General features: G+C 46.2%; 1 protein-coding gene across 1 annotated transcript; it reads right to left on the bottom strand.

The window, feature by feature from the left end:
- Positions 1 to 26,735, bottom strand: nedd9 (neural precursor cell expressed, developmentally down-regulated 9). The gene is made up of 7 exons (XM_030064277.1): positions 26,524 to 26,735; positions 13,362 to 13,769; positions 5,088 to 5,186; positions 4,054 to 4,203; positions 2,034 to 3,209; positions 1,683 to 1,772; positions 1 to 1,027 (listed from the first exon to the last, which is right to left on the bottom strand). Exons 1-7 carry the CDS (start codon positions 26,533 to 26,535, stop codon positions 470 to 472), a joined length of 2,493 nt encoding a protein of 830 aa, XP_029920137.1. The 5' UTR covers positions 26,536 to 26,735; the 3' UTR covers positions 1 to 469.
- Positions 26,736 to 27,308: the final 573 nt, after the last annotated feature.

Genomic DNA, 27,308 nt, shown 5'->3' with positions numbered 1-27,308 from the left:
CATGTTTAAGAACAGTCCTTTACTTTGTGGAAAGCCCCAAACCCGCAAGAAAAAGGTGAGACTGACATTAAAATGATTTACACTGAGATCTACTGTCAACATCCAGCAGTAGGGCGCATCGACAACATTCTACGGAGTGAAAACAAAAAATAGGACATCTCATAAGGTGCTTCGTAATATGCGACAGGAATGTTGTGAAAATATGTCCATCCTACAGAGACACCAATACTGTATCTATATATTCATACCATAATATAAAACAATCTACACAAAAATAGAGCAAATATTTACAGAACAGAAAGAACAAGACTATTTACAACATCCAAAACACGCAAAGATTAATGAAGGGCAATATATATATATATGTATATATATATATATATATATTTATATTTATGATAGATAAATGTACACATGGTGTCTGTGGTGAAATGTACAGGACCCGATGGACGAGTTACACAGCTGGAGATCACAATGCAGCCATTTGCAACAACTGTTCTTTGAACTGCTGTGCATGATGTGAGAGATCAGTGACTCTGTCCACCATCTCCTGGACGGCAGCTGTGTTGGGGTAGTTCAGGGCCGCCGTCTTGGTTGCAGCCACCACGGTCTTTAGTAAGTCACACAACACGTTACTGGAGTTCATCACCCTGTTGGCCACCTCGGGCGTGGTCGCCTGCCTGGACAGGGTGTCTCCGATGAAGACCAGTTTATGGGCGCTGAGGATGACGAACTTGCTGTGCGCCACGAAGATGCGGGGAGGCTGCCCGGCGCCGACGCAGCTGAAGAAAGCGTCCACGGCGTTGAGGAGCGTGACGAAGTGCTGCTCGCACTGCTCAGAGTAGAAGCCCAGCAGCTGACGGTCCCGCCCGCACAAATGGCCTCCCCCTCCGCCCAGGGAGGAGGAGGACGAAGAGTCCGATGAGGAAGCCGAGGTTCCAGCAGGGTGTTGGTGTGAGATCCACTGAGTGATGTCATTCTCCACCGGTTTGATCACTTCCTGCTCCAGCTTCTTGAACTGATTGATCTGCCAAGGGCGAAAGAATTGAGAGGATTATCCCCCATGTCTCCTAACTTGCTATTTACTGTGTCCTTCTGATTTTTACAGAGATGTTGCTATATCAGTCACACCTATGACACTCTAAGAATATCTTTCTATCCTTATCTGTAAACCCATAATGTGCTCTAAATGTCAGATTATATGCTAATGAGGATATGATATTAGTCAAGGCCCCCCCTCCCCATCTGTAAAAAATGTGTCATGAAAGATTAAAAATTTTCCTTTTGCTGCAAGACACGCTAAATGGGAACCAAAGGGAATTCCATTGTCAACCACTGACAGGAAAAAATGTTGCAGATTATATGAGAGAAAAGGTTAATCTCCTGATTCCTGTATTCTGTGTAAAGCTGTGAGCTGCCAGCTGGCCAGTGGGTAGCCGAGCACAGGGCTCCAAATGTTTGACTCTCTCTGGCCTGCTCTCGTCACTAAGTAGGTCTCTCCACTCAAGAGACCCAAGAGGTCAACAGCTGTGTGTCCAACTTATATTGTGAATCATAAATACCTTAATATGTATGACTAATGTTTATATAAAGGCAAAGCAATGACAAAAACAAAAAAAACAACTGCCCTCCTTATCAGTGTAATAATGTCCCTGAAAGTGAAAGGAGCGAGAAAACCTTACCTGCTCCTGTCCCAGCTGAACTTTGCTCTGCTTGATGATGTTCTCTTTCTCCAGCAGCTCTTTCTGCTGACGTTCAAAGTCTTCTTTGCCCTGAGGAAGAAGTGAAATAGTTGAGAAAAAGCATTCAAATATTATGTACACACACACAGTCCTAGTCTGGCCCTGATATTATACCTGCGGATAATGACTGACAACATTTTCCCTGTGGTGTACATTCACTTTAAAGGAGTAAAGCAAATTAATTTGGACTGCAATAAATTAAAAATAAGTCACACAAGAATCTAAAACTCCTATTCAGGCTCTTGTAGAAATATAACAGATCATGTTGCAGGTGGTTTGTTTATGATTTACCTGCAGATGTACATAGTCGTAGTCCTCCATCCAGCTTTTAACACACTTCTCACTGTTCATGTTGTCTTTATCTTGGCTGGTCGACACAGGGAAAGGCTTGGTCTGACCGCCGTAGTTGTCATTATCCGAGGAGGAGGTGGTCAGTGGGTGGATCATGTTCTCATCGGGTGTGCTCCCTCTAGAGAAGGACCCATCCATGGGTGCCCGCCTGAACAGCAGTTCTGCATTGCTGCCAATCGTGGAGGCCAGCTGCTTGGCGTCGTCGGGCAAAGTCCTGGAGACCATAACGAAGCGGTCCAGGTCATCAGTCTTGTTGTGGTGCTTGGCAGCGGCGGAGGAGGCCAGGGCGTTAAGAGCCCACCCGCAGTTCTCGAAGGCCTGGTAGATCTGCAAGAGGATCTGCTGGGAGTCCTCGAGTCGTCCCAGTTGCCTTCTCAGCTTACTGTGCAGACTGGAGTCAGATAGAGCAGTGGCGTTCGCTGCAGCTCCTCTTCCGAACACGACAAAGTCCCCAAGGCCGGCCCGGACCCTGTCTAGCACGGTGCGGACATCGTTGGCATGGCGTTCCATGAAGGGAAAAGTCCTCCAGTGAGGGGATGCTGCAAAGCTCTGTAAGGCGGCGACCGAGGCCTCCACGCCCTGCTGCAGGCGGTACAGCCTCTGCACAGCAGCGTCCAGATCCAGGGCAAGGCGGCCCTCAGAGCTGGAGCCCGTCGAAGAGGAGGAGGTGGACATGCTGCTGCGTGTGCTGCCGGTGCTGGAGAACGACAGACGGTTCACGCTGTCCGTCACATCTGCTATCGCCCGAGCATCCTGGGGAGGGATGTCATACACACCCTTGCTTCTGTCCCTGTCCGCGGGTGAGGCTCTCGGCTGGGAGGGGTGCATGCCCCGGGGAATGTCGTATACATCGTTTGGAGAACCTGCTCCTGAATGAAGGGCAGGGGGAGGCACGTCGTAAATGCCTTCACTGTCTCTGGTGTTAGGGTGGTGGTGATGGGCAGTCGGCTCCGAGCTGGGGGGGAAGTCATAGTGAGACTGGGGGCTCTGTGTGGGCTTGTGGGCGGGCGGGGGTACGTCGTAGATGCCCTCCTGTTTGTGTTTGAGAGGCTGCGGGAAGTCATAGTTTCCATCCTGGAGGGCAGGGTTGGTTCTGCAGGGAGGCACCGAGTAGACCTGTGAAGGGGAGTGTCATAAGGTTAATATACAGTGCAAACACAAAGTCATACAGAAACTTCTCACCGGATGTCCTGTGTACAGCAGTATTGCAGTTAGAGATTGAGGAAGTGGAAGGCCTCCTGGTTGCATGCAGATACTATATTTGCAAACCTCAAAAGCCCTCCCTCAGATTCCTCCCTCTAATGCAGTGTCAGTCAGAATATAGCACTAAAGCATTACATTCCCAGGAACTACAGTGTCTTGACAGTGCAGACTATGCGTTCTGACGTACATGGCACAAAGCACAGGAGAGCAGCGGGGTGAATAAAATGGTGGCCTGCAAGTGATTTCCATCAGCCTTGAAATCCACTCTTTGCAGCTAGACAGGCCTACCCAAGCTGTAATTAGGTACGACGCAAATAACAGGTCCCGGCATATTTCAGGTTATTACAAACAAACTTATGGCCCTAAGCCTGGTTGGGTCTGGAAGTCTGGTGAAATCTTAGAGGGTCTGGAAAGCAAAGAGTTATGTCCTTGACTTTTTCCCCTGCTGGAGAGTTCACAGGCACAGAACCACACTCAAGGAGTTTTGGTTGAACACTATTGGCAGGCAAGGCTCTCATTTAGTGGCACCGCAAGAATGTCATAAATATGATCACTTGACGTATTATTCATTTATTACAGGCAATGACGAGTAATACTAGGAACTGTATCAATAAACACAAAATAACATATTCCGGACATAAGTGGACTACCACTTCCTTAATTCGACTTTATTTGACTGAAATGAATGGAGTGACTGACTGATGTGTCCTTTGATTGTGGTACAAGTTCTACTGGTTTTGGTGAAATGTTCTTTTACCCCTTGTGCAGAGGGAGGTACGTCGTAAACCCCTTGTGTCCTGAGGTCCATTTGAGATGGAGGTACGTCATAGACCCCTTGGCACCGGGCGCTGCCATGCTGTCCGGGGTACGGCGATCCCAACATTTGACTAGATGGAATATCATACACCTGAAACGAGAACGTAAGAAAAACACTGAAAAGGGTGGAACGACCTTTAACATGGTAGTTATGGCTTGAGTTGTAATCGCACACTACCGAGGGATTCTCAGTAATTATGCAAAATAATGGCAATCATGCAATAATTACATGTAAATTACAGCTTACTGAAGCTGATTTTATTCGACTGGGATAATTTATGTCTAGATGTTGTGCGCCTCAACTGAGCGGCGACTGTGCTCGTCTTGTTTAGCAGCGAAGAAATGAATATACAAATAAAAACACAAGATGTAGAGCACAGTGAAGATTAATGATGCAGCTTTTCTGTTATGCTCACACAGAACTTGTGTTGCCTTTAGGAGAATTCTTGCTATGTTGAGCATTGACAGATTTACAGATTAACAGATGTTTGAATTTCACAGATGCACAAATTTCCAAGTCAGTGCAGTGAAATATAATGAAAGTGACTGAAGAGGAGCACAAAAAGATGTTTAAAATGCTTGGATTCTTTTTTTTTTATTAAGAAACATGATACTGTTCATGCTGCTACTAAGATTAAAACAGAAAATGGATATTCTATAACAGCTATTACGTGCAGATGCTCATATTTAATCTAGGGTTGCAGGCTTAGACACTTGGATGATCTTCTTTATTTTAATCTAGTTAATAACTAAATCAGATAGAGATCAAAAAGAGCTTTCCGATAATATGTTAAACCCATTTTCAGCCAAAATGTAACTTATCCCTCTTTTGCATCTAAAAACCTTTTTATGCAGAATGTGCAAATGTGCATTGTTGGCTTTTAACATAATTAGATTTATAAAGCAGATGCATCGTTTGTACCATATGCAAGTACACTGGAAGGTTGAAATGTTGTGGAAATATGAGACACCTACCCCCTGTGATCTGCTGGGTGGGACATCATAGAGGTCCTGTTGGTTGTGCTGGCCGGGGCTGTATGTGTAGGACTGTCCCACTCTGGTCGGGGTCACCACCTGTCCATTCACAGCAGGGAAGAGAGAGAGAGCAGAAAAACAATCAGTGCTCCTGTCTAAAGGCGACACCTGGGGCAGAACAACTCTGAAGAAAAACACCCACTATTGCAAATTGCAAACACACCCCTCCAGCCGCTAAATCCTCAAACTGTCTTGGCTCTCCACAGTTTTGCCTGTTTCCTATTCCTCAAGTCCTGAAGTGACCCAGTGACAAAGTGATTAAAGTTGAGCCAGATAAGTTCTGACAACAGAGACGGGCCTACATCCTCCCTGCGCCGTGTTTCAGGCTATTTGTGGAGGACTCTCCGAACCACGTGATGAACAAGCCTGGAGCAGACCAACCAAGGGTCCTTGGTCTCAAAACTAAAATGCTTAAATGCCCAAAAGCCACAAAGAAACCCGTGACTTCAGACCCAGTGGACTGAGGTGAGATGAGGTGTGATGTCTCAAAAGAGGGCAACACTGCAGGGCTGAAGGACAAAAAAACTGACCTGGTCTTGTGACCAAAAAAATACAGTCGTTTGAAAAAAGCTTGAATCATAAATCCCATACATTTTACTTAGCACCGCAGCAGATGCAGTTTTATGATTAAAGGGACATTAAGTAATTTATGACTTTCATCATCCTCTCTACATGAGACCGAGGAAGTGGAACAGCATCGAGTGGGTTGTGGCAAAATTTATGGCAGCCTGGAACAGACAGAAATATAAGGGCTATACTCACACACAATTAAAGCTCTAGCTCTAGTTCTAGGAAATGTCTAGTGAAGAGGTAACATATAACAAAACAAAATACTATAGTAATAAAACTGTTTATCATTTTTTTCCAAAGCAACAGAACAGCATGCAGGCTGTAAAGTGCATTTGAAAAGCCAGAAGACCTCAGCAACTGGCAAAATAAAGATATGAAGATTTGAGACTGATCAAAACCTTTTCAAGCCTTTGTGCTTGTGTCATTTTGTGTTGTGGGACAAAAAAAAAATCATACTTGAATCATTAAAGTGTGTCAGACTTTACCTAGAGAATCTCACTCAAACGTCATTTCTACTCAGAGTTAAAAAAAAAAAAAAAAATACAGATGTGACACCAGCTTCAGCTATGCCTATTGCATTTTTTGCCCCAGTTTCCTTTCTTCATCACATTTTCCCTCCCGTCCTTCCCGTCAGTGTTTATCAGCCCCTCCACATCGCCTGATCCCTCTTTTTCCATCCCCTCCCCCTGCCTCCTTGTATCCCCCCAAAAAGCAGAGCTGCAGACCTCCTTGCTGCGTCAGACAGACAGAGGAATGCGGGGAATGTCCTTCCCTGAGCCCAGTACCCCTCTTCCCCTCCTTCCCCTCTCTTCCCCTGCCCCCACACACCACTATCACTACACTGAAATAAGCAGGGTTCATTAACAGGGGTTGAAAATAGGAACCATACGCATGGCTTCCTGGCAGAGAGAGGAAAAGTCTCCAGGGACGTATGAGACTTCAGTCTCGGTATCCAATCTGAGTCCCTGTATAGCCAACCTAATATCCTAATACCTTCGCCCGTACTGCACAGACATAATCAGAGCCTGAATGATTGGAGCCGTAACCCCAGCACAGGCCCAGCCAAGTCAGAATGAGATTAATGTTTCTGAGGAGGGAGAGGAGAGCAGAGAGGGGGGACGGTTGTGAAAAAGCGATTTGTGGAACGAGGTAAGTGAGGTAGGACGGAAAATGCGAGTATGTAGCCTAGTATGGAAAGGAATGCCATTCATCTCGGGCGAAGTGAGTCTGAGCAACAGTAGTCCATATGGTTCTCATAAGTCTAATATGAACAACCCCACTGTGATTTAAGGTGTTCATTGTTGGCATTCCTGTCCGTGCATACATCATCCCAACAGGGCCTGTGGGGTCAGAGCTGAAACGTACACTGTGGGCTTTAAACGCGTCAACGTGGGCTCTGAAATAAACCAGCGTAGGAATAAATACCCGCGCTCCTTTTCTGGGGTCTTCTCACGCACAGATGCTCGCACACCTTCCGCCTGGGAAAAAAAAAAAAACTCCCGTGGTGTGTTAACCAGACACATGAGAGCAGGAGCGAGCTACCCTTTTCACAAAGCAGCAACAACGGAGTCTTCCTTGGTAAAAGGTCACTCCAGCCCCGCCGCTGTCCCTGCGGTGCGCGTCTGTGTGCGAGCGCTCGGCGAACGCACACAAGGGGATCTCTGTTTGGACTCAGTCATCCTGTGCAGATGGCAGAGGAGTATCTGTGAAAGGGCCCGGTGCCCTTTTCCACAGGTATATGTCACTGGTTTAAGTAGTACTCTTCCCATCAGTGGCTCCTCTCAGCCGCTGCCAGACACACACTGCTCATTTATTTCGCATCTCCGCCCTCTGTTTACCCAGCAGGCTGTGCACCGAGGCCGCTCGGCGCTCCTGTAATTGCCGGCGGGTAAATATTTACCGCGTCCGATGAGGTCGGTGCTTTTATTGCGGAGGTGGTGGCCCGCTTTCAGAGAGGAGTGGCGATGACATCACGAAGCGTCAAGGCGACTGAGCAAACATTTGTTCCCACTCAGGGGAACGGGCTCTTAGGATTCCTTCATGGAGGAATCAGAGACTTTGGGAGTGACTCAAGACGGATCAGGTTCAAACTGGTGCCCCGAGGAGCCAAACAGAGGCCTTTCTTAACACTCTTGATAGTTATGGTGAATGACTCATGGCTCTTTCAGCAACACAGTGTTTACCTAGCATCCCTTGCAAACTCAGGTTGGATTTTTCAGCTTGATTTTGGTCTTATTTTAGAGCTTAGAGTCAAAATGTCAACAATTACCTCACATGTTTGTTAGAGACATGAGCTGACATTGGATTTGATGTAGACGCCATGCAATGCTGTTGTACCTGGACTTGTAGTGTTTAGGTTGCACGGCATTCATACAAGACTGTGTGTGTGTGTGTGTGTGTGGGTGTTTGGGGGTGAGGGGGTGTAAGTTTCAGTTTGAGTCAACAGGAAACTGTCATTTCACACCTTTTCATTGGTTGCAGCAAATAATTTCCTCAGCTAATGGCCTGATGACACAAATCAACAACTCTATCAAGGCAAGCCAGAGGTCAGATGGCATACAGATGACAATGATGGCTCACTGTCTGCACTGTACTACTCATATCACTCACAGTTTAGGTGAGAGTGGCGATATCTATATGATTCGTGTTCGGCAGAGTTACTGTAATCTTCTCTTTCCGCTGTGCTGAATCACAGAAAGAGGGTTTCACTTGCAGCGTTGAGGGCCATTTTCTTCACCCCGGCCGTTTGCTGCGAGGCTCCTCAGAGCTACTTGATAATGTTCCTTTCCACCACTTGGAGCTGCGCTGGCCTATTAACGCGCCAAACTAATTAATGCAGGTAATTAAGTCTTGAATCCCGTGAGGCCCTCAGCCGCCTCAGTAAAGCTTCCAAGTGGCTAAACCCAAACAGACAGCGGGTTTAATGAGGAGCATTAAAAGAGAACACACTGATTCTAGCGCTAATAAGGATCATCTTTCATCCCTTCTGATCAAAGAGGCTTCTTAATCCGCCGACCAGCCAAATTTTTCAACGTGATTATGTGGACGGAGGTAGTTTTAAAGGCGTGTCTGGCATCCCAGTGTTTACTTTCCAAGAAAACAATATCACAAGACAATCCTCTGGAATTGTGAAAAAAAAAAAAAAAAACCCAAGAGAAGTGGAGGACAGGAGATGAGAAATGTTCTGACTACAAACATAGATCTCGGTGGAGAAAAATGTCAACTTTCAGTAAAGAATTTCCTGTCCTCTACCTCTGTGTTACTCCTTCACAGCCTCTGCTCTGAACTTCCAAGGGAGGGGAGTCGTTCAGTGTGCAAACGGCAGAGCAAAATACTCGTGATACAATGGATTTATGACCCTGCCCTCTCTGTCGGATCTCACGGGCCAGCGATTCATCACAACCACGACAATAAGGAGCAGACGAGCGTCTGAAGGAGCCGGCTTGCTCCAGGAAGGGATAACTCACTTATCTGGTGCCAAGATCGTTTTGCACATGATTAGAAGGAGAAAATATGGCCCGCACCAAACAAACAGGCTATTCATTACAGATAACCTGGTTACTTCCAAAGGCAGAACTTTATCAAGGTGGATGCCGCACCTTCAACCGTCTGGCCCATAAACGGCTCCCAGAGCGCTTCCTTGAGCTGCGTGGGAGTTTACCGGCCCGTCTGTGATTCTCCAACATCTTTACGGCTCCAGTGAAGAGATTGGCTGTATGGGTATGACACAGCGATGGAGGAAATGCCCATAGAAGGAGCAGAGCTCAAGAGCCAGGAAGTGAGGAATAAAAAGGCCGTCTGGAAGGAGCAGATAAGGAACTTGGCGGGGGCCTTTGAACTCTGAACCCAACCCATGTTTGAACACCACGACCTCAGCGGCGTAGGAGGAGGAGGAGGAGGAGGAGAGGGGAGCAGCACAGAGGAACTTGGAGCGTGGGGACGAAACAGACTGTGTGGGTGAGACAAACACCTTTCAGAGCTGCAAGAAAAGAGGAAATCAAGGGCAGGGTCAGATGAGAAACGGGCTTCTTAACACCAGGGTGATAACCGGCGGTGCAAGGCTCCTCCTGGCCTCCGTGTGAGGAGACTCTTTGTGTGGTCGAGAGCCCCAGGCATCTGTCCCACACTGTCCCGGCGCTGAGGCCTTGAATGGGGCAGCTGTGGGACTCTTTAGCTCACCCTCCCGGCGGGGTCACACGGGGACGAGGCCGCAGCATCAAACCAAACAGCCAGAGAGGCAGAGAGCGCCAAACCTCAGTGTGCCTTTATATACCAAAGCCCCACGCCACATGAATCAAAAATAACCGGTCGCCAATCTGGATTTGCACAGCGGGGCTGGCATGCAAACCCGAGTATGCATACTGGAGGATGTGAGCAGACACGGGTGCATGCACACACGAGGTGAAGGACATATGGGATCCTTTCTCTGTGGGAGGGGATGAATGCTTTAGAGTAATATGAGAGGGGATTATCAGTCTAGGACGCCTGCATCAGTCTCCATAATCATTTGGGGAAGCGAGCGTGAGTCTGTGCGTACATGCAGATGCCTGTTTACACTATGCGCTTGACAAATCTCTGTTTTTTTTGTTTTTTTTTTCCTTAGCTCCGTCATCTCTTAGCACGCCACGCCACGACTGGCTAACGCATTTGGCATGAGTCAACGCTCGGAGCCTGTCAACAACAGGGATCAGCAAGGACAAACAGCACGGCAAAGTTCTCCGGTATCGTAAAGATCAAAGGTGGCGGTGTGGATTTCATATTAACAAACATCATCATCATAAACGGTGCAACACAATTAAGCGGCCTCGTGTGCTGACAATAAATTAAGACAGGAGCAAAACACTGATGAGATAGGAGATAAACCCTGAGGTCATTTCTCAGGCCGTGTCGTGTCTGTCCACACTAAGAGAGGTAAATCTGAAAACGCCATTTTGGAGCTACATTAAACAAGCAGTTTCCTATGGAGCATGTATGTGTGGCCCGACTGTGCACGCTTGATACAAGACCACCGCTTACATGACATTACAATCATACAATAGTGTTTTCAAAAAGCACACTTTTCCCCGTCCACACCACAACACTGAACTGGCAGCATTTTCAAGTTTACCAAATTTGAATGGGAGTGTTTTTGAACAGCTCCATTTTTTTTTTTTTTTTTTTTTTTTTTGTGGGTTGAATGCATGAGTTATGGTGTGGGTGGAAGGCCAAAACAAAGAAAATTAGATGTGTTTTCAAGTTTAGGGTGGACAATTTCTCCGTTTTTCTACTTCTGCCATCGGGGCTAATGGTGCTTCTGGCCAACAGTCAGATGCCCTTGGAAAACAACACGAGCCTTGTCTGGATTCCTGGAGCCCACACACACACACTAACACACACACACACACTCATGCATGGGTATACGTGCACACAGTCACACACATCAATACGCTGCCATCCATCCCTATTCTTTCGAACACACACATACACTCGCCATCCTCCTCTTTAATGGACAGGAACACAGCTGAAAATTGAACTACTTTGATACCCGCAGATTGGCGGGTTTGTTAAAGGTCCAAACCTTAATTGAATCTCCCCAACAACATGATTACAGATTACCGGCACAAAAACGACTTTCATTAGAAGCACATTTAATTTTCCATGTTATCACCAAAGCTCTTTTTAATACCATTCCTCGGTTAAGTCCTGTGGGCTGTTAGTGGAGAGGAGAGGTGTTGCTTGACAGGACTGCTGTCTATGTGTGTGTGTGTGTGTGTGTGTGTGTGTGCACCTGTGTGTGTGTGTCTACAGTGCTGTAAATGTGCAGGTTGATTGACAGCTCTCATGTTCTAGCCCTCCCCTCCTCGCAGCCCCTGGCTCTATCTGACTTATCACAACCAGCTCCTGTGCAGTGAATCACACAAAGTCTGCTGTGCTCGCGGCGCCTGCTGCATATTTACCTACCAAAATGCACACCTTAGCTCATTTCTATGTCAGCTGCAGCCATCTAGTTTGAAAAAAAAAGACCCTAGGATACAAAAATCTCATCCAGAATATAATTGCTGTCCGTGTCCTGCAGGGAGGATTTGATATGAGGTGCTACAGCTAGTTAAGCGGTTGAATAAACAGCAGCATTTTCCCCCTCTCATTTTTTTTTTCCTCATGTGTCCATGCTGGAACACACACCCTTGCCAAAGCTCCCATGTGTCCAGATGATTTCCCTGCATATGTATGAGAAGTGATGCGAGACTTGCTGGAAAATCGGTTGTTTGTCTTTCTGTGCTATAACTGGCCTGACTTTTTTTTTTTTTTTTTTTGCGACAGCCTCAGATATATGGCTCAAATGATATACCATACAGCGAATAAAAAAAACAACCAAAAACACAAATGTACCAATGATGGATGCACTGCCTGGAGGAATGTATAAATAGATGTACTGTAAATGACCAAGCCAAGTGCGATGAGTTTTCCAGTGACCTGTGTACAGCATTTGAAACCTACACTGAGGCAGCTGGGCTCCATGAAAAAAAAAAAAAAAAAAAAAAAAAAACACCCAAAAAAACAGCTTTGTGCTGTTTGCTTTTCCACAAGTTCTTCCCCTATCCAATGCCCTTCTGTGGCTGGACTGGCTCGGCTACACACAGCTCGCCAGTGCACAAGTACAGCCAAATGGGAGCGCTGCATAAAAACACTACCCTGTTCTGTGGTAAGTGCCCGGGCAGTCACACCCTGTCCGCAGCTCACATTGCAGACCCACAATCCCTCTGGCTTTTGGACCCGAGTGTGTGTGTGTGTGTATGTGCAATCATGCTGGTGCAGTGTCACGGCAGACTGGCAGGATAACAGGTCGCTGTGTAAATGCGTAAATGCCATGTCCTATCACATTTGATGCCCACACTTGCCAGCGCAGGCCACATCCACCAGAGTTTGTGTTATTTTTCCAATCCTTTCTGATCCCAGAGCTGTCTCTGCCCAGAAGCCAGTGAGCAGGCTGCGGCTGAACAGTATCCATTTTACTTTCTCTCTCTATTTCCCCCTTTTCCATTTCTCCATCTTCCGATTCCTCTCTCCACTATTGCATGTAAAGGATAATGCTTTTGTCTTTACACATTTATGGGAATCATCTAGGATACCCCTATCCTTTCCATTATTCCTGGTGGTTTCTCCTTGCAGTGGCTGCAGACATCAGGGTCCATTTTCCTCCCTTCAGAAGAAGCCATTTGCTGCCACTCACTCTTACACAATATCCTTCCACATATTTGAAAATTGCCCGAGCTAGATAATCCATCACAGTAAACATGAGGCATTCATTTAGTTTTACCAAAGTTTCTGCTGTATTCAGCCTGAGCTGAGTGTTTATATTCCAGTGCTGCCTTACCCTGCTGACTGTCAATCACCTGACACCCACAGGGAGCAACTGAAGTCTCCGCCAGGAAGTAATCGCCCAAAAACATGCTGCCTTACAAACTTTAGTTTCACATCCATGTCTTCATTTTGAGTCTTTGTCAGTTGCAACAGCAGTGCATTTCAAGCTTGGTTTTAAAACAAAATGACAAAAAAAACCTAACTACATGTGGCATGACTTGCAAAGTGATTAAGCAAAATGGAAACTTGACCTACACGAGTAAATGGGCTGTAACTTTGTTTTTTGTTTTAAATCTCTCTCACCTTGCTGGGTGTGTTGTCAGAAGCCAGGGTGCTCCTTGGTGGCACCTGGTAGATGTCTTGTCCCGCAGGAACCTGGTAAATCCCCTGATGGCCCTGCTGCTGCGGCGGCACCTGGTAGAGCCCCTGGGCTGCGCCAGCCTTCTGCTGGTAGCCCGAGCTCTGAGGAAGGGGCTGGGCGGACGTGGCGGCGTTGGCGGCAGCTGAGGACTGGCCCTCGAACATGGGCCCGATCAGCAGCTTCAAGCGGTTGCCGGGGGCGATGCCTTGGCGGCCATGCAGAGAGCAGAGCCACCAGCCCTCCAGGCCTCCTGTGTTCTGCTCGATGACTGTCAGGATGTCCCCTTTCCGGAAGGCCAGCTCCTCAGGGGACTCCGGCACGTTGTCGTACAACGCCTTGGCCATTAGGTTCTGCAGAGAGACAGACAGAGGACAGCAATATGAACTTTATTTGCCATTACTGATCGAATTATAAACAGAAATAGCACCAATGTCCATACTGTCACATATTCCGGGTGATAATAAATTTTACCAAATCTCAACACTTCAGTTTCCCACCACATACTGCATCTCTGTGACATTTTTAGAACGTTATGGTGACTGACACGCCAGTGAACTTCTTGCTGCACGAGAAATTTCCATGCAAAATTGCAGAATTGCATTAGCCCCTGTTCCGCGCCAGATGTCTCTCAAAATGATTTGAACTTGATGGGATTTTCTCAGCCAGGGTGCTGCTGCGGGGCACGGCTATCAAAAGGGCTGGTGAGTGAGTGGTGAGGGATAATGACTCCAAACCACAGATCGGGAGATGTGGAAAGCCCTAGAGGGTGTCGCTATTGTGTGTGAGAAGGGCACTTACCACTAATCGCCTCAGTAAAATGTACCCATGTGTTTTTTTTCTTTAGCTGTTATTTATTCAGGGGAAGGACTTAACGTTTTTAGTATATGCTGCTTCATACACAAAGTCACACTTGGGAACTGCCCAGTGCAACAACAGTCTATACTGCCAGCCATAGAAACTGGGTGCCTTGCCCAAGGGCACCTTAAGAGTAGATGCTGGGGGAGGGAAGAGCATTTCTTGCTCACATTTTCCCAGCCGGTCTCTGTTTTGAATCAACAGTTTTATGGCAACATTTGTGCTACCACTGCCCAGTCAGATTGTACAAAACAGTACAAAACAAGTTAACACAGCCTTTGTGTGCACAGCCTATGCCTCTGCCTCTGCATTAAAATGGCAAGAAATAATTTCTTTTCGAAATGAAGTCCAAACCACAGAGGGACTGGGGGTTTGAAGCTGTGGTGTGTGCTGTCTGATTTTAGATCTGCTTTTCATCTTTATAAACTCTCAGCCCTCCACACAGTGAGCTACAGCACAGTGGGCTTAGATTCACTCAGATCAGATGATTTGAGCTGGACAGACGATAAAACCGGATTCCTAATCTGACACACTACATGCACATTTGGATTGAAAACAGACATTTCTGCAGAGCAGGGATGAGGAAACGCATAAACAAGAAAAAGTATGCATAAACTGTTCAAGCTTGTCAAAGGAAATAAATATCTCTCTATTGCTTTTTCAGATCAAATTCTCTCTTAGTCCTTTCTCTTTTCTTTTTGGTTCTTTTGGTTTGGTCTCTACCTCACTGTGGGAATCAGGAAGTCCGCTTTGCGGCTGCTACTGGGTTGATGGTTTCATGAACCTTCGCTGTCCTTCCCCTTTCCTACCCGGCCTGATTCACAAGGTTCCCATGTGAAACTCCCTCGGCCCGTAGCATCGTTATCTCTCACTGTGAGTCAGGCCTCCCTGGCTATTGTCTAAGTGCTGTACACTGTCATGGCCATTAGCCAGAGACACCGACGCACAATTACACCCCCACTATCGGCCCTGCGGGGCCTGGATCGCGCTCGATCCTGACCCCAGAGGTCACCGTTATCCAATGGGAGCGGATGGCAAGTGTGTGTTCACTCCAATAATTTGATCTAGGCTGGCAGGGCTATCCGAGAGGAAACAAAATGCTGATTACTGTGTTGATGTGGACTCTCATGCTACTCCACTAAAACAGTGTGAATACAGAATCCCCTAGTGGCGAGTCCAAGGTTTCCAAAGATACCACAAATGTCCTGCTGAATTACAAGAAACTGCATAAAATGATGCACAAGACATCTAGATATTTCCATTTGGTTTCATAAAATAATGGCAGCTTGGGTTTGAATACTGAATTTTTTTTTTAACCAACTGAATGAATGAAATTTGGGAAATTTAAGGGAAAATCAGAGTTTAAGTGGTTAATCCTCAACTGTTTAAAGCAGCCTACTGTACTGCTGTCATACTCTGTTTGTGTAGGGATGCATGACCTTGCTGGGCTTAACTCCCCTAAATTTTCCTCAGAGGAGAAGATGGTTGAGGATCGCCCCCAAAACACACACACACAGACATATCATACTTATGCCTAGTCCCTTTTGTCCGCTGATTACAGTGATTGCTGCAGCCAGCTGCAGTAACAACAAACATGTCAGTATTACCACACTCACATATTCTCACAGTCGCACACAACACAAAACAGTGTGCCCACGAACACAAATACGCACCAAAAACACCTGTGGTTGGGCAGCGCAGTGTGGTTAACCTTTGTGAAGACCAGCTCGGATAAAAGATGGTGTTTAAAATGTGCCATTCCTCCACACGGCACTGCAGGCTCATCTCTAACAAGCATTTTAAAGTGCCACCAGCAACACATTCACACAGACATACTGTCCCATTCCTTACAAGGTTTGATGCATATTTTGTACAAAAAGAGAGGCAAACCAAAGAGATCAGAAAAAGGATATATTAAAAACAAAATATGAATCATATATCAAGTGCAATGCTGATCTCAAGTTGTTGTGGCGATAAGCATCCACCTTGGAGGACCACAAACACCGCAGCAGGGTAATCACCATTAGCAATCGATGAGGTAACAATTCTGCATAACTCTGACATCAGCGTGAGTGATTTTTGTGGAAATACGCTGTGATAAACATGAAGGCGGCGCCTCAGCTGTTGTGGTAAGTCCCAGGACCACAGAGATCCCAAATGGGAACCGGTTGACACATTTTCACACACATAACCTCTTTCTCACCATGGTTTCGTTTTACTGGGGCTGGCTGGGTGGGTAAAAGCAAATACAATACAAATGGAAATCATGATTACTTTATCACTACCTGGAGGAGCAAAGCAAAAGTTTTACAGCACGTTGGCCAAAGTCGACTTCCAAAACTGTCACTGAACACCATAATCTGGACAAACTGCGGATCTGAAGGACCGTGAGAGACACACAGCTCTTCGAAACATCTCAATGCTGAGAGTCATACTGAATGACTCACACAGGTTGTTCACCATAATGGCTGACAGAAATATGCAGATCCTTTTGAAGTGGTGCAACAGGGAAAAATCAGCTCCTGTTTGCTTGTTTTTGTTTGCCTCTGTCCGCTGCACCGCTGTAATTGCAGCAGGTGAAACTGACTATTAACACGGGCGTCAGATCGCCGGCGTAAAACACTGGTTAGTCATAACAAGGGGACTCCATCACTGGCCGCCGATCCTGCTGTAAACACGTGTTTGCCATTTGTCAGGGAGGCCAGGGAGGAAGGGCCCCTGCGCTGGAGGCCAGATGAGTACGTCTTCCAGGAAGTTATCTTTCATAAGCTCTTACTCACTGAGATGAGTAGCGTTCCACTAGCTGCCAATGGAAATGTAAAAACACTTATGGAAAAGCACAAAGCAGCTGATTGTATAAAGAGCAGGACTAGGAGGTGAGGCCAATATCTGCCTTTTTGAATATCGGATACTGGCATGTTTATGTCTTTCCTCTCTCATGTGAGAGAGGTTATTCTCTATAGTCCTTTTTTCAAACTTTTTTTCAAAAAATATTGTTTGTATTTGCATTTGAAGTGTTCCTTTTTTATTCATTTTGCTTATTCAAACATTCAAGTAAAGAGGTTTAAGTTTTCTTTGTTGCTTCTTTTTTTGCATAGCGATTTTCAAATATTAAGATACTGAACTCCAGCTGAAAATATTGGCTATAAGCTGCTTTAGTTTAAAAAAAAAAAAAAAAAATCGGGTGAATACAGAGTAGGGACAGACAGCTCAGATACTCAAACACATGGCGGGCAGATACCACGGTGATGAAGATAAATTTAACAGACTTTGGCCTAATTACTAAAGAGGAATATGTGCCAGAGGACATTTACCTTGTGTTTATGATGGCAACTGAGGTACAAAATACACACACACACACACACACACACACACACACACACACACACACCAACAGTGTGTCAGGGGCCTCTCAGGTCTCAGTCTGCGCTTGGCAACATCTGGCTTTGGACAAACCCTCACGGTCTCATATGTTTTTGTCATTAGAAAGCGTGGAATCGTGTATGAGGCCGAGCTGTCCAGATTCACACCTGGAGCAGGATGGATGTGCACATGAAGACCCCGAGCCAGCTGCCGGTCCAGCCCCTCTCTCCGCTCAGAGCCTCTCAGCTCGGGGAGACGCCTGTGACTCACGCGCCTCTACGTCAACAAGGCATTTTCCGCCGGCGTCTCGCCTGAGCACAGATCGCCTAAACTCATTTGTGAGTGCGCAAACCTTGTGCTGACCGTTCCAAAAATAAAATACTCCGTCTTACGCAACCCCACCGCCGAACGGAGCCCCACCTTCGCTTTCAGTAAGAGCTCTCTGGGTGGTTTTGGCTCAGCGTTCCCCGGAGTCCACATCCATCTAATAATAATGAAGGTGGCTTTGGCTAAACGAGCTCACAAAATACAACAGTTGAAATTCCCCTGGCACTGCAGCCAAAAACACGACCACACCACTTCGAGGAGATCTGGGTCCCCAAGGCAACGGGAGCGGTCCTGATTTTAAAGAGACAAGGGTGTTTTCGACCCAAACAAGCGCGCCCCCCGCCCCCTCTCTTGCACACCCGCCCGCCTCCTGCTCCCAAAAAAGTGGTAGGCTCCAATTGTGAGAACATCATGCTGCTGCTATTAAACTCCACGCAGTGTCTCAACAGCGGGACGGTGTGAGAATCAGGGCCATACCACTGTAACACGTGCCCCGGGGTGGTTCATAGAATGGGTGAACCAGCACACTCATTTGGCCTCATTTCACATAGGTAAATATAGAAAATAATTATAGTAATGACGATAATGAGGACCTGATGACTTTTACGAGCCGTTCCTCTGAGTGCGGGCGGCTGCGGGTGAGAGCCAGTTCAAATAAATGGGCCGTGTGAAGGGTTCTGGGTAGGACAGGCTCATGGGAAGCAGTTCAGAGCTCAGAGTACATGGCAATTTCTTCATTTGGACAGATTTCAGGAAGGTTGACCCACTGATTACAGCCTCTTTCGAAGCCCCGCTAGTGGTCATGTGTATTAACATAATTACACAGCAGGCTGGGGTGAAACTTCACCTCCTCCATTTCGGCAGCGGTCTCTCCGTTGCCAGAGAGCCATGTCGCGTTTCCAGCGTTTCCACTTTCGAGAGGCATAAATCATCCTCATCTCCTCGCCGCAGAGGCAAACACAAGCCACCACGTGAACGGCTGCCTCACATTGACCGATGCCTCGTGCGTACAGTAATAAATCAATACCTTCAATAGAGCTGCAGTGATAACTAACCGCAATCAATAAATAGCTTATTCCAGGCTGGCACTAGCCTAATGGTCAAATGACTCAAGCAGCTATTGACTTTCTGTTGTGGTCCAACAGAAATCATCCCATACAAAAATGTAACATATGCACATACAGGAACTTTCCATATATGGCATGTATGTCCATATTAAATACCCATATATGGAATGTATTTGAATTTGGCGTATTTTCATAGGGACATATACAGTATGTCTACCATCCCTAATTTTTTAAGTCACCAGCCACCACTGTATGTTGTTTTAATAAATGTACATATATATAAGACAATATTTCTCCACATCCAGAGGAGGGTATAAGTATGTTTAATATGTAAATAACTATAATATTCATACAGAAATATTTCAATCAGTACATAAATGTGATGGTTTTTCATTCAAATACCAACGTGCACTTTGATAAAATGCCAGGATGGAGCACATCAGCCCCCCTCCCGACTGACAGAAATGCGTCCATTCATTTTGTCAAGCGCTGTATAAAAGGCTATTGTACGTCTTCTGTAAATATGACACCCATCGCCTTCCCTCGCTCGTCTGTGATTCACGAGCTGCAACACTCTGATAGTGTCACAGAGGAAATCTCCACACCCTCAGTTATAACATCTAAACAGTCACAGCGTGGCAACGGCATTTCTGACAGGATATGATGTGCCAAGTTGTGTCTAACCACAGTGCATGCTGGGACAAACCGCTGATCCTTGTGCTACATCAATCCGAAGGCTTGGCATTTGCTGTATCGGCCCGTGGGCTTCTCTTTGCATCACTGAAGCTGTGTGTGTCACCAACATGGAGTTTCCCTGAAAAACGTAATCTTCAGTCACTTCAGCTCTGTAAAATATTTGTACCGACTCCCTGAGGGCTGGTTTTATGAAGTTACACAGCAAAGCCAATCACAGGCTAACCCAACCTCCATGAGGCAACAGCATTACAAGACACCTATTTACTAAATCACAGGAAGTGATCTGAGTAATTTATGAGGAAAAATAATGACTGTCCTCCTTCAGGTCCTCAGCTCCTCATCCTCCATCCATTCACTGGAGTTGGTTTTGACTGTCATGTTTAAAGGTTACCTGACGTAATGCCCTCCACTCTGTTTCCGTCCCACTCCTTAGCCCGCAGCAGTTCCTGTCTTCTGAGAAACCCAGATATAAGATGGAGATGAAGTAAAAAAAAAAAAAAAAAAATACACAACACAGACTTATCATTTCACATCTCGAGCTGCCTTGCTCTGGCCGTGCACACCGAGGACAATCTATAATTAGACGTGAAAGCTACACTGGATATTTTCTCTCAAATGTGTATCAAATTGTGGCCGCCGGGCAAACATGTTTTATAACGCTGTCTCTCGTATTCTGCAAGTCATGCCAGGATGTTCTGACTGCTGTGAGGCAGCAGCATGGGCTTGTGGTTAAGACGGACCGTTCTTCAACCAGAAGACGTGACAAGCATCCGCTTCGCAGAAGTGTTTTGGAGCAAAATGCTGAATCCCCCGCAGTCCCCCCCCCCGCCTTGTAGCTGAACCTGACCTCTGACCTGTGGAGGTCGATACAGAGATGAGACAACATGCTCACAATAGGATCAACAAAGTATGTCTGTGCACAGTTATGTTAATTTCTGCACAGTCAATCTTTCCACCACTGGCAGTGGCTTGCTAGAATGTAAACAATGTAAAAACACCGTCACTACAAAGTGCAAACAATATAATATCAATGGACAACTTGTGAAACTGTGCTGGGGAAGCCATCTGATTTTTGTCACATTGTCACATTTTTTATTGCAATATATTGAACCGAGGGATGCATCGTCCCTCTTCTATGTCAAAAATTTATCACCAGAAAAAAAACCAAACTGACAAATAACAGCACACTATGGATGGTATTCATGAGTCTGCTGCCAAGAAGGGCTCAGCTCTGGAGGAGGAGGGGTTACGTTTGCCAAGCTGGGTGTAGATGCCAAGTGAGGGTACTTGAGTGCATCGTCGTAGCCCCTGGAGACAGGGGATAATCCGTCATGGGCGAACTGGCCAAGATGCTAAATATATTTTATGGTAAGTGCAGGGCCACATTTAGTGGTTTTACATAAAGGAATAGCCAATGAGATGTAGATTTGCAGCACTGTCCCCCCGATTTCACGCTACAATCCAAGATCTCACAAACACAATGCGAACAACAACAGAGCCTACAATCCCCTCCCCTACATAAGGGCTATTTGAGATAAAGAGAGCATAATTTATTTACACAGAGGGGGAAAAAAATCCAGCCTAAAACACTAAAACACTCTTTAAAACAGTTTCTGACAATGTGGCTTTGTCCTGTTTTTGCTGCTGGGTGGTGTATTTTACTTATTCTTGCAAAAAAACAAACAATTGGAAAAAAAAAATTGCACTGATGTTCACCAACCAGATTTCAGACTTCTGTAAGAAAAACAGAAATACCAATTTCTCCTCTGACAGCAGCATCAATAGACCAGAATGCAATGCAGCCACGAGACATACTGCATTTGATGTGAGGGACACAGCCAACTGGGAGAGAAAAAAACAGAAAAAACTCTCACTCTCCTGCTTTTACTTTGCTATGGCCATTGTTCGCTCCATCTACAAAACATAACCCGCGGCTGAATGCAGCAAGTTCAGGCTCCTTCTCTTGAGGTTGTTGCAAGGCATTTTGGGAAAAGAAGCAAAACATTAATTGAAGTAGATGACAACACATGATCACCATAAAACTACATTGTAGACTGATTATTACAAGTTAGAATCGCTTTCCTTTAATACATTTTAGTTACAAATATGGACCATTTGCTTGCTCTATTGCACAATCATAGTGTTATTACAAATACATACATGAGCTGGCAGCGTGCATGGCTTATCAGTGTTTTGCAGTTGTGTTGTTGCATGGTTAGATGGCTCTGACTGGCATCTAACCATGCAGGAATCAGCCCTCTCACATTGTGTTTACGAGACGAACTCTCTGACCGCCGGGCCACAAAACATGCTATTAACAAAAGAAATGCCCATGCTGAACCAAGGCAGTGACACACCCAGGGCAGAGACATGACTGTGGACAGCACTACACTACAAACAAACTTCTCAAAGCACAAACAAATCCAAGGTACAGCGGTGACAAAAAGGCCCATTTTCCCAGCTGTCATGGCTGCTCATGGCCTGTTTGACACGAGGACCGTCTCTCCACAGGGCTGCGCTATAAGTTGACAGTGGCCCTCTAGGTCTTGGGAGATGTCACTGCAAAATAGCTGGCATTCTTCGTGGGGAGGGAGGGGGTGGCAAAAATGATTTCCGCCCCAAATGGAAATGATTATGTGCGTTTTTGCTGATGCTGGGCAGTTTTTGTTTTTTTTTGTCTTTTTAAGTGCCATGAGCACACAGTGTAGTCTGTCTCCCTGGTTGACCGTTTTCAAATGTTAATGCTTGGCCCAAGGTGCGAGGGCACAGTGGGGGGTGGAGGGACTGCTATTCATTTCAGACTGAGGGAAAAGCTCTTTGCGCTCGCTGAAAATCCTCAGCTGGGACAGACTTGGGAGTAGGAAAGGCACTGGGAATCCTGAAATTTGCTGAGAAAGATCTAGATGAATGTTTTGCACATGTTATAGAGCATATACTCACATGACTTTTTAATTAAAGAATACTCTAATGAAGGACTTGCATTTAACTCAATGTAAATTCTAAGGTTAAGTAATAGGAAATTAGAAAAAAGCCACATAGAAAAGCCATGTCACTGCTTAAATGTTTGTAAATCTTGTGCCGGCGACTCCCACAGTGAAAGGTCGATCGTGAGAGAGAGAGACACTCTAACAGAGGAGACGACTGTTTGCCTGGTGGCTCGAGTTTGCACCATGAATAAACCCTGTTCTTCTTTTTGGAGAATACAAATGTCTCTGGAGAAGAGCTCTTTCTACACAATGCCACCCCTGCATATCCAAACACACAGCGCACAGAAAGCGAGGACTTTGTATCCCAGTGCGCCCCGCTGCCAGACAAACCCTCATTAACAATGTAAGGGGGCATCTTGAAACAATCATGTGCATCTCCTGAACAACCTTCCCATGCACGAGCGCCTGGAATGTGCCTCGTTCTCATGGGGAGCTCCTCAAACTCCCAGCTCCCATCCCCCCCAACACATCCAACTCTGTTTGCCCTCTCAGTCCCCCCACAACTTCCTATCCCTTTCATTTTCTGTCCCTTTCAGCACCAGAGATCCTCCTCCTCCCTCCCTCCTCGATCTCTGGCTCTGAGAACAATGTCTGCCTCGCTCTCCTCCAGCTCCCTCTCTTTGGACCGGTGCCTGGAACCTGAACCCATAAAAAAGAAACACTGAGGAAAAATGCACGCACACACATATACACTGCACCACTCAGGCCAGAACATGGACTCACCTAATCACTCTTCACTGTGGTTGTGAAGCTATTTCTGCTACAGTTACGTAAGCTGCAAAAGAATGAGTTTAAAAGGCGGCTGTGGGTGTGCATATGTGTGTATACAAATGTTTCAATTGGAAGAATTGTGTGTGTGTGTGTGTGTATGGGGGGGGGGTTCTCAAATTCTCTCTTTCCCAGAAAAGAAAGTTGTGTCATAACTCCTAATTGCCGCAGGAATCATCTCTCTCTCTTCCTTTCTCTCTCTCTGTCTCTGTCACCCTCAGAAATCCCTGGGCTTCACTGGGGCTGTAAGAGATCCCTCTGTGTACGGACTCACCAGGGGGATTATACGCATTAGGTGACCTATGGAAGACAAGCCATCCGTTCACACCTGAACACCTGTTGGAAAGCGTCTCTGATGTCAGAGAGAGAGCCAGCCCCTGGCCGGACCCGTTGCCTCCTGGCTCCGCCGCAGCCGGTGGCATCGCACCTCAGGACATGCGACATGTGACATGCCGCCAACAGCCACCCGCCGCACTTAGCTACATTTCTGTGGAAACATTAACCACTCTGTGAGGAAAGTCGCACTTAATATAGCTGTAAATAATTCATCCGGGCCGAGATGAAGAGCAAACACCTGATAGGATCTGATAGGGGACATGAAAGACTTTGCTTCTTGTCGGCAGAATTAAACTGGGATAAGACAGCGGGGACGGCGCCCGTGGGTGGCTGACTTGAGGGAAGCTCAAAAAAACAGAGCAGATATGCTGACACAAAATGTGTAACCGGAGAGGTCAAGTCTTTCTTGGCTGCCTGACCTCACACTTTCTCCCTGCCTGCCACCCGCCCTTCCTCTGGCTGAGTTGCATAATGTAGATAGGTTATCATGGGTGAAGAACACTGGCTGGTTTTGTGGTATGACTCGAATATGAGAGAGACAGAGGGAGAGAGAAAGAGAGAGAGAGAGAGAAGTGGAGCAGCAGTTCTACGTCAGCAGGGCTGCATACTATACTGATCTCATCCCAACAGGCAGATAACAGCCTGGAAAGACTGACATTCATCAGGTTTCTCAAAATAGATCTGCCTCTGATCAACACGCAGTCCCACCTCCCTGATTAGGATGAATGCAGTCATCAAGGAGACCTGCTCAGAGCCGCCCCCCTTGATCAGGAGCTTCTCCCCAGCCTGAAAGACTCGCTGGGCTCAGCCTCGGTCTACCTGGCCGCGTGCCCAAACCATTACCACCATTAACTCCGGCCCGCCACTCCGCTCTGTGAACTGTGTACTGAACAGGACAATGACTCAGTTAGGACCATGACGCAAATACACAATGCACACGCCCACAAATCACAGAGAGGCCGGACTCGCCAGACACCGAGGGGGCAGAGGGAACGGGCCCAAATGAAAAAAAAAAAAAAAAAAAGATACGGCCCAAACTGACCTGGTCTACAATGAGAGGGGCTGCTTTCAAGTGTAGAAAACCGCGCCAGACCTCTAAAAACAGCAGCTTCACACTTCAGAGAGCGGCCGGCCCAACACTGAAGCCATGATACCCCTGAATCTCCATAACACTTTGAAAAAGCTTTGCATGAGAGAGCGTGAGTTTCTGCTTCCCAAATATGGCACCCTGAGGCAGCGTTCAGGATCTAGCACATCCATCTAAATGATAAAAGGAATAAGGCAGGGCGATGACATTTAAAGGGTATTAGAGGTGCTGCGTATGCCCGTGAAGAGTGGGATTTCATGGCAACCAACTCCGCTAGTCATCTCTTGCTGACTGCCCTATATTCCTGAAATAGTGTTAGGCACACAAAAGCATTCCATTCATGAAGCGGTGGTCCAAACCGTCTACCGCAGTCAGATGATAATCTTCCCACTATCTTTGAGCTGCAGTGCCGTCCAGAGAATGTTCTGAATGGAAGGGCCACAAGACAAGAAGATGCCAACTTTCCACAGGAGCCAATCCAAAGCTTCCCGTGCCTGCGACGAGGCCGGGGCCGGGGCCGAGCTGTAACCACTCATCACAAAACAGACCCTGTCGACCAGCGGCGTCATTCAAAACACAGCGGCCTACGTGCGCAGGGAAAGTGTGATTGGAGACTTTCCAAAGGCCACCAAGCAGAATTGACATGTTGTGAGAATGTGACTCACTCCCCATTCCCCCCTTCTTCTTCTTTTTTTTTTTTTTTTTTTCAAGCAAGGGTGTCAGATTAACCCGACTGAATGTGTCATTTGTGTGTCTGCCCTTGAATGTAAATACAAAAAAAATAGTGGCCAAACAAAGCTGGAGCCTCACAGTCCCCTGGAGCAGTGAGGAGAGGAGGGAGGGGGGGGTCACTGGAAAGGACGTAAGTAATGGAGCACAGCAATAATAAATGTGCCAATGTGTCCTTTAACTGCTACCTAGTAATTTGACTCGCAGAGAAATGTTCATTCCCCACAAACAGGCTACACAGCACAGCCAATGGAGGATAGCAAAAAAAAAAAAAAAAAAAAAAAAAAAGGAAAGGAAAGAAATCACAGGAGTATGACATTTTTACATTCTCTGCTCTCACTAATTGGTGGTTAAAGCAGAAAGGAGCGTCTTGAGTCACCTATCACTGTATTTCCGCCCCTGGGCTGCAGTGCATGTGTGGACAAAGGTGACATATGAAAACACAAGACGCCCTGTCGCCTTAGTTAGCACTTATACACGGAAATAAATAAATAAATAAATAAACAAATAAATAAATAAATAAGAGGAGGGCGACTTTAAAAACGCTCAGACATGGCAAAGATCTACAAAAAGGGAAAGAAAAAAAAGCAACAGAGCATCCTCTTCGTGTCACATTGACTCTCTTAAGTGCAATTCCCTATTTCCTCCGTTGAGTTTTGTGAAACAAACCGAGAAGATTCATCACAGAAGCTCAAAACACCAACATAACACAAAGCGGAAAGTTTCAAATAACAATAAGTTAATATATAACACCGTTTTTTTTTTTTTTTTTTTTTTTTTAATTCCCAGAGTGGCTTTTTCAACAGCATACAATAAAGCTTGAGGCAGAAAACAATCCGGGGTTACAGTCCAACTTGTGCTGTCTCAACTGCACCGCAGATGCACTTACTTTGTATTTCATGTTGAGCGCCTTCGCCTCTTCTCTGGGACTCCGGGAAAGTGTGAAATATCCGCTTATCGCATCAAAGAGCGCGCATCTGAATACTGAAGCGAAAAGTTGGACTTTCTGAGCGATGAAGCAACCATCCAGCTCCGGTACCACACAGAGAAACAAGCGGCGCACAAATTTCTGAGTGAACTCCGACTCCTTCTACTCCCCTACACCAGATTGCGTTTTACCACATTGACTGTCTGGAAGCTCATTTGCATAAAACGCTTCTTATTGGTCGAAGCGACATTCTGCTCCCTCCCTAGAGCGTCATACTCATTCCTAGGAAGGCGAAGTCAATTCAGTGGTGATCTTGAATTACGGGTTAAGGTGAGTCTTAACGTTGGGGTTTGGGTTAGGTTAAGGTTAGGGTTAATGTTAGGATTAGGCATAAACTGATGGTGGCTGCGATTAGGATAAGGCTGTAGAGAATGAATGTAAGTCAATTAGGTCATGACTTCGCCATCCTAGGAAAAAAATATGCTTTCCTACACTCTGCTGCTGAGGTGACGTCATGATCACAGTGAACAGCATAGATTAAATCCTGTTTTTAGGCATTTACACCATGAGAATGATGATTTATTTATTTTTTTAAAAACAGCACCAGGAAGAGTCATGTATTTGAAATGACATTAATTTAACCTCGGCTGCATTTTTGTCTTTTTTCCTAGGCAAGTGCAGGACAGTAGTTGTGGCTGAAGTTGTAAAGGATGTAAAAGAGGTCTTGTATTTCAGGCAAGAAGCAG

This window comes from Myripristis murdjan, chromosome 11 (genome assembly GCF_902150065.1).
Source record: "Myripristis murdjan chromosome 11, fMyrMur1.1, whole genome shotgun sequence".
NCBI lineage: Eukaryota > Metazoa > Chordata > Actinopteri > Holocentriformes > Holocentridae > Myripristis > Myripristis murdjan.
This window is presented reverse-complemented; position numbering and strand designations above follow the sequence as displayed.

Bases quoted from the DNA above. Each gene is read 5' to 3' on its own strand.
- nedd9 (XM_030064277.1), bottom strand. The intron at 1,773-2,033 runs GTAAATCATAAA...CTTCTTCCTCAG, and splicing joins ACGACTATGTACATCTGCAG to GGCAAAGAAGACTTTGAACG. The intron at 1,028-1,682 runs GTAAGGTTTTCT...CGCCCTTGGCAG, and splicing joins TTCAGCTGGGACAGGAGCAG to ATCAATCAGTTCAAGAAGCT.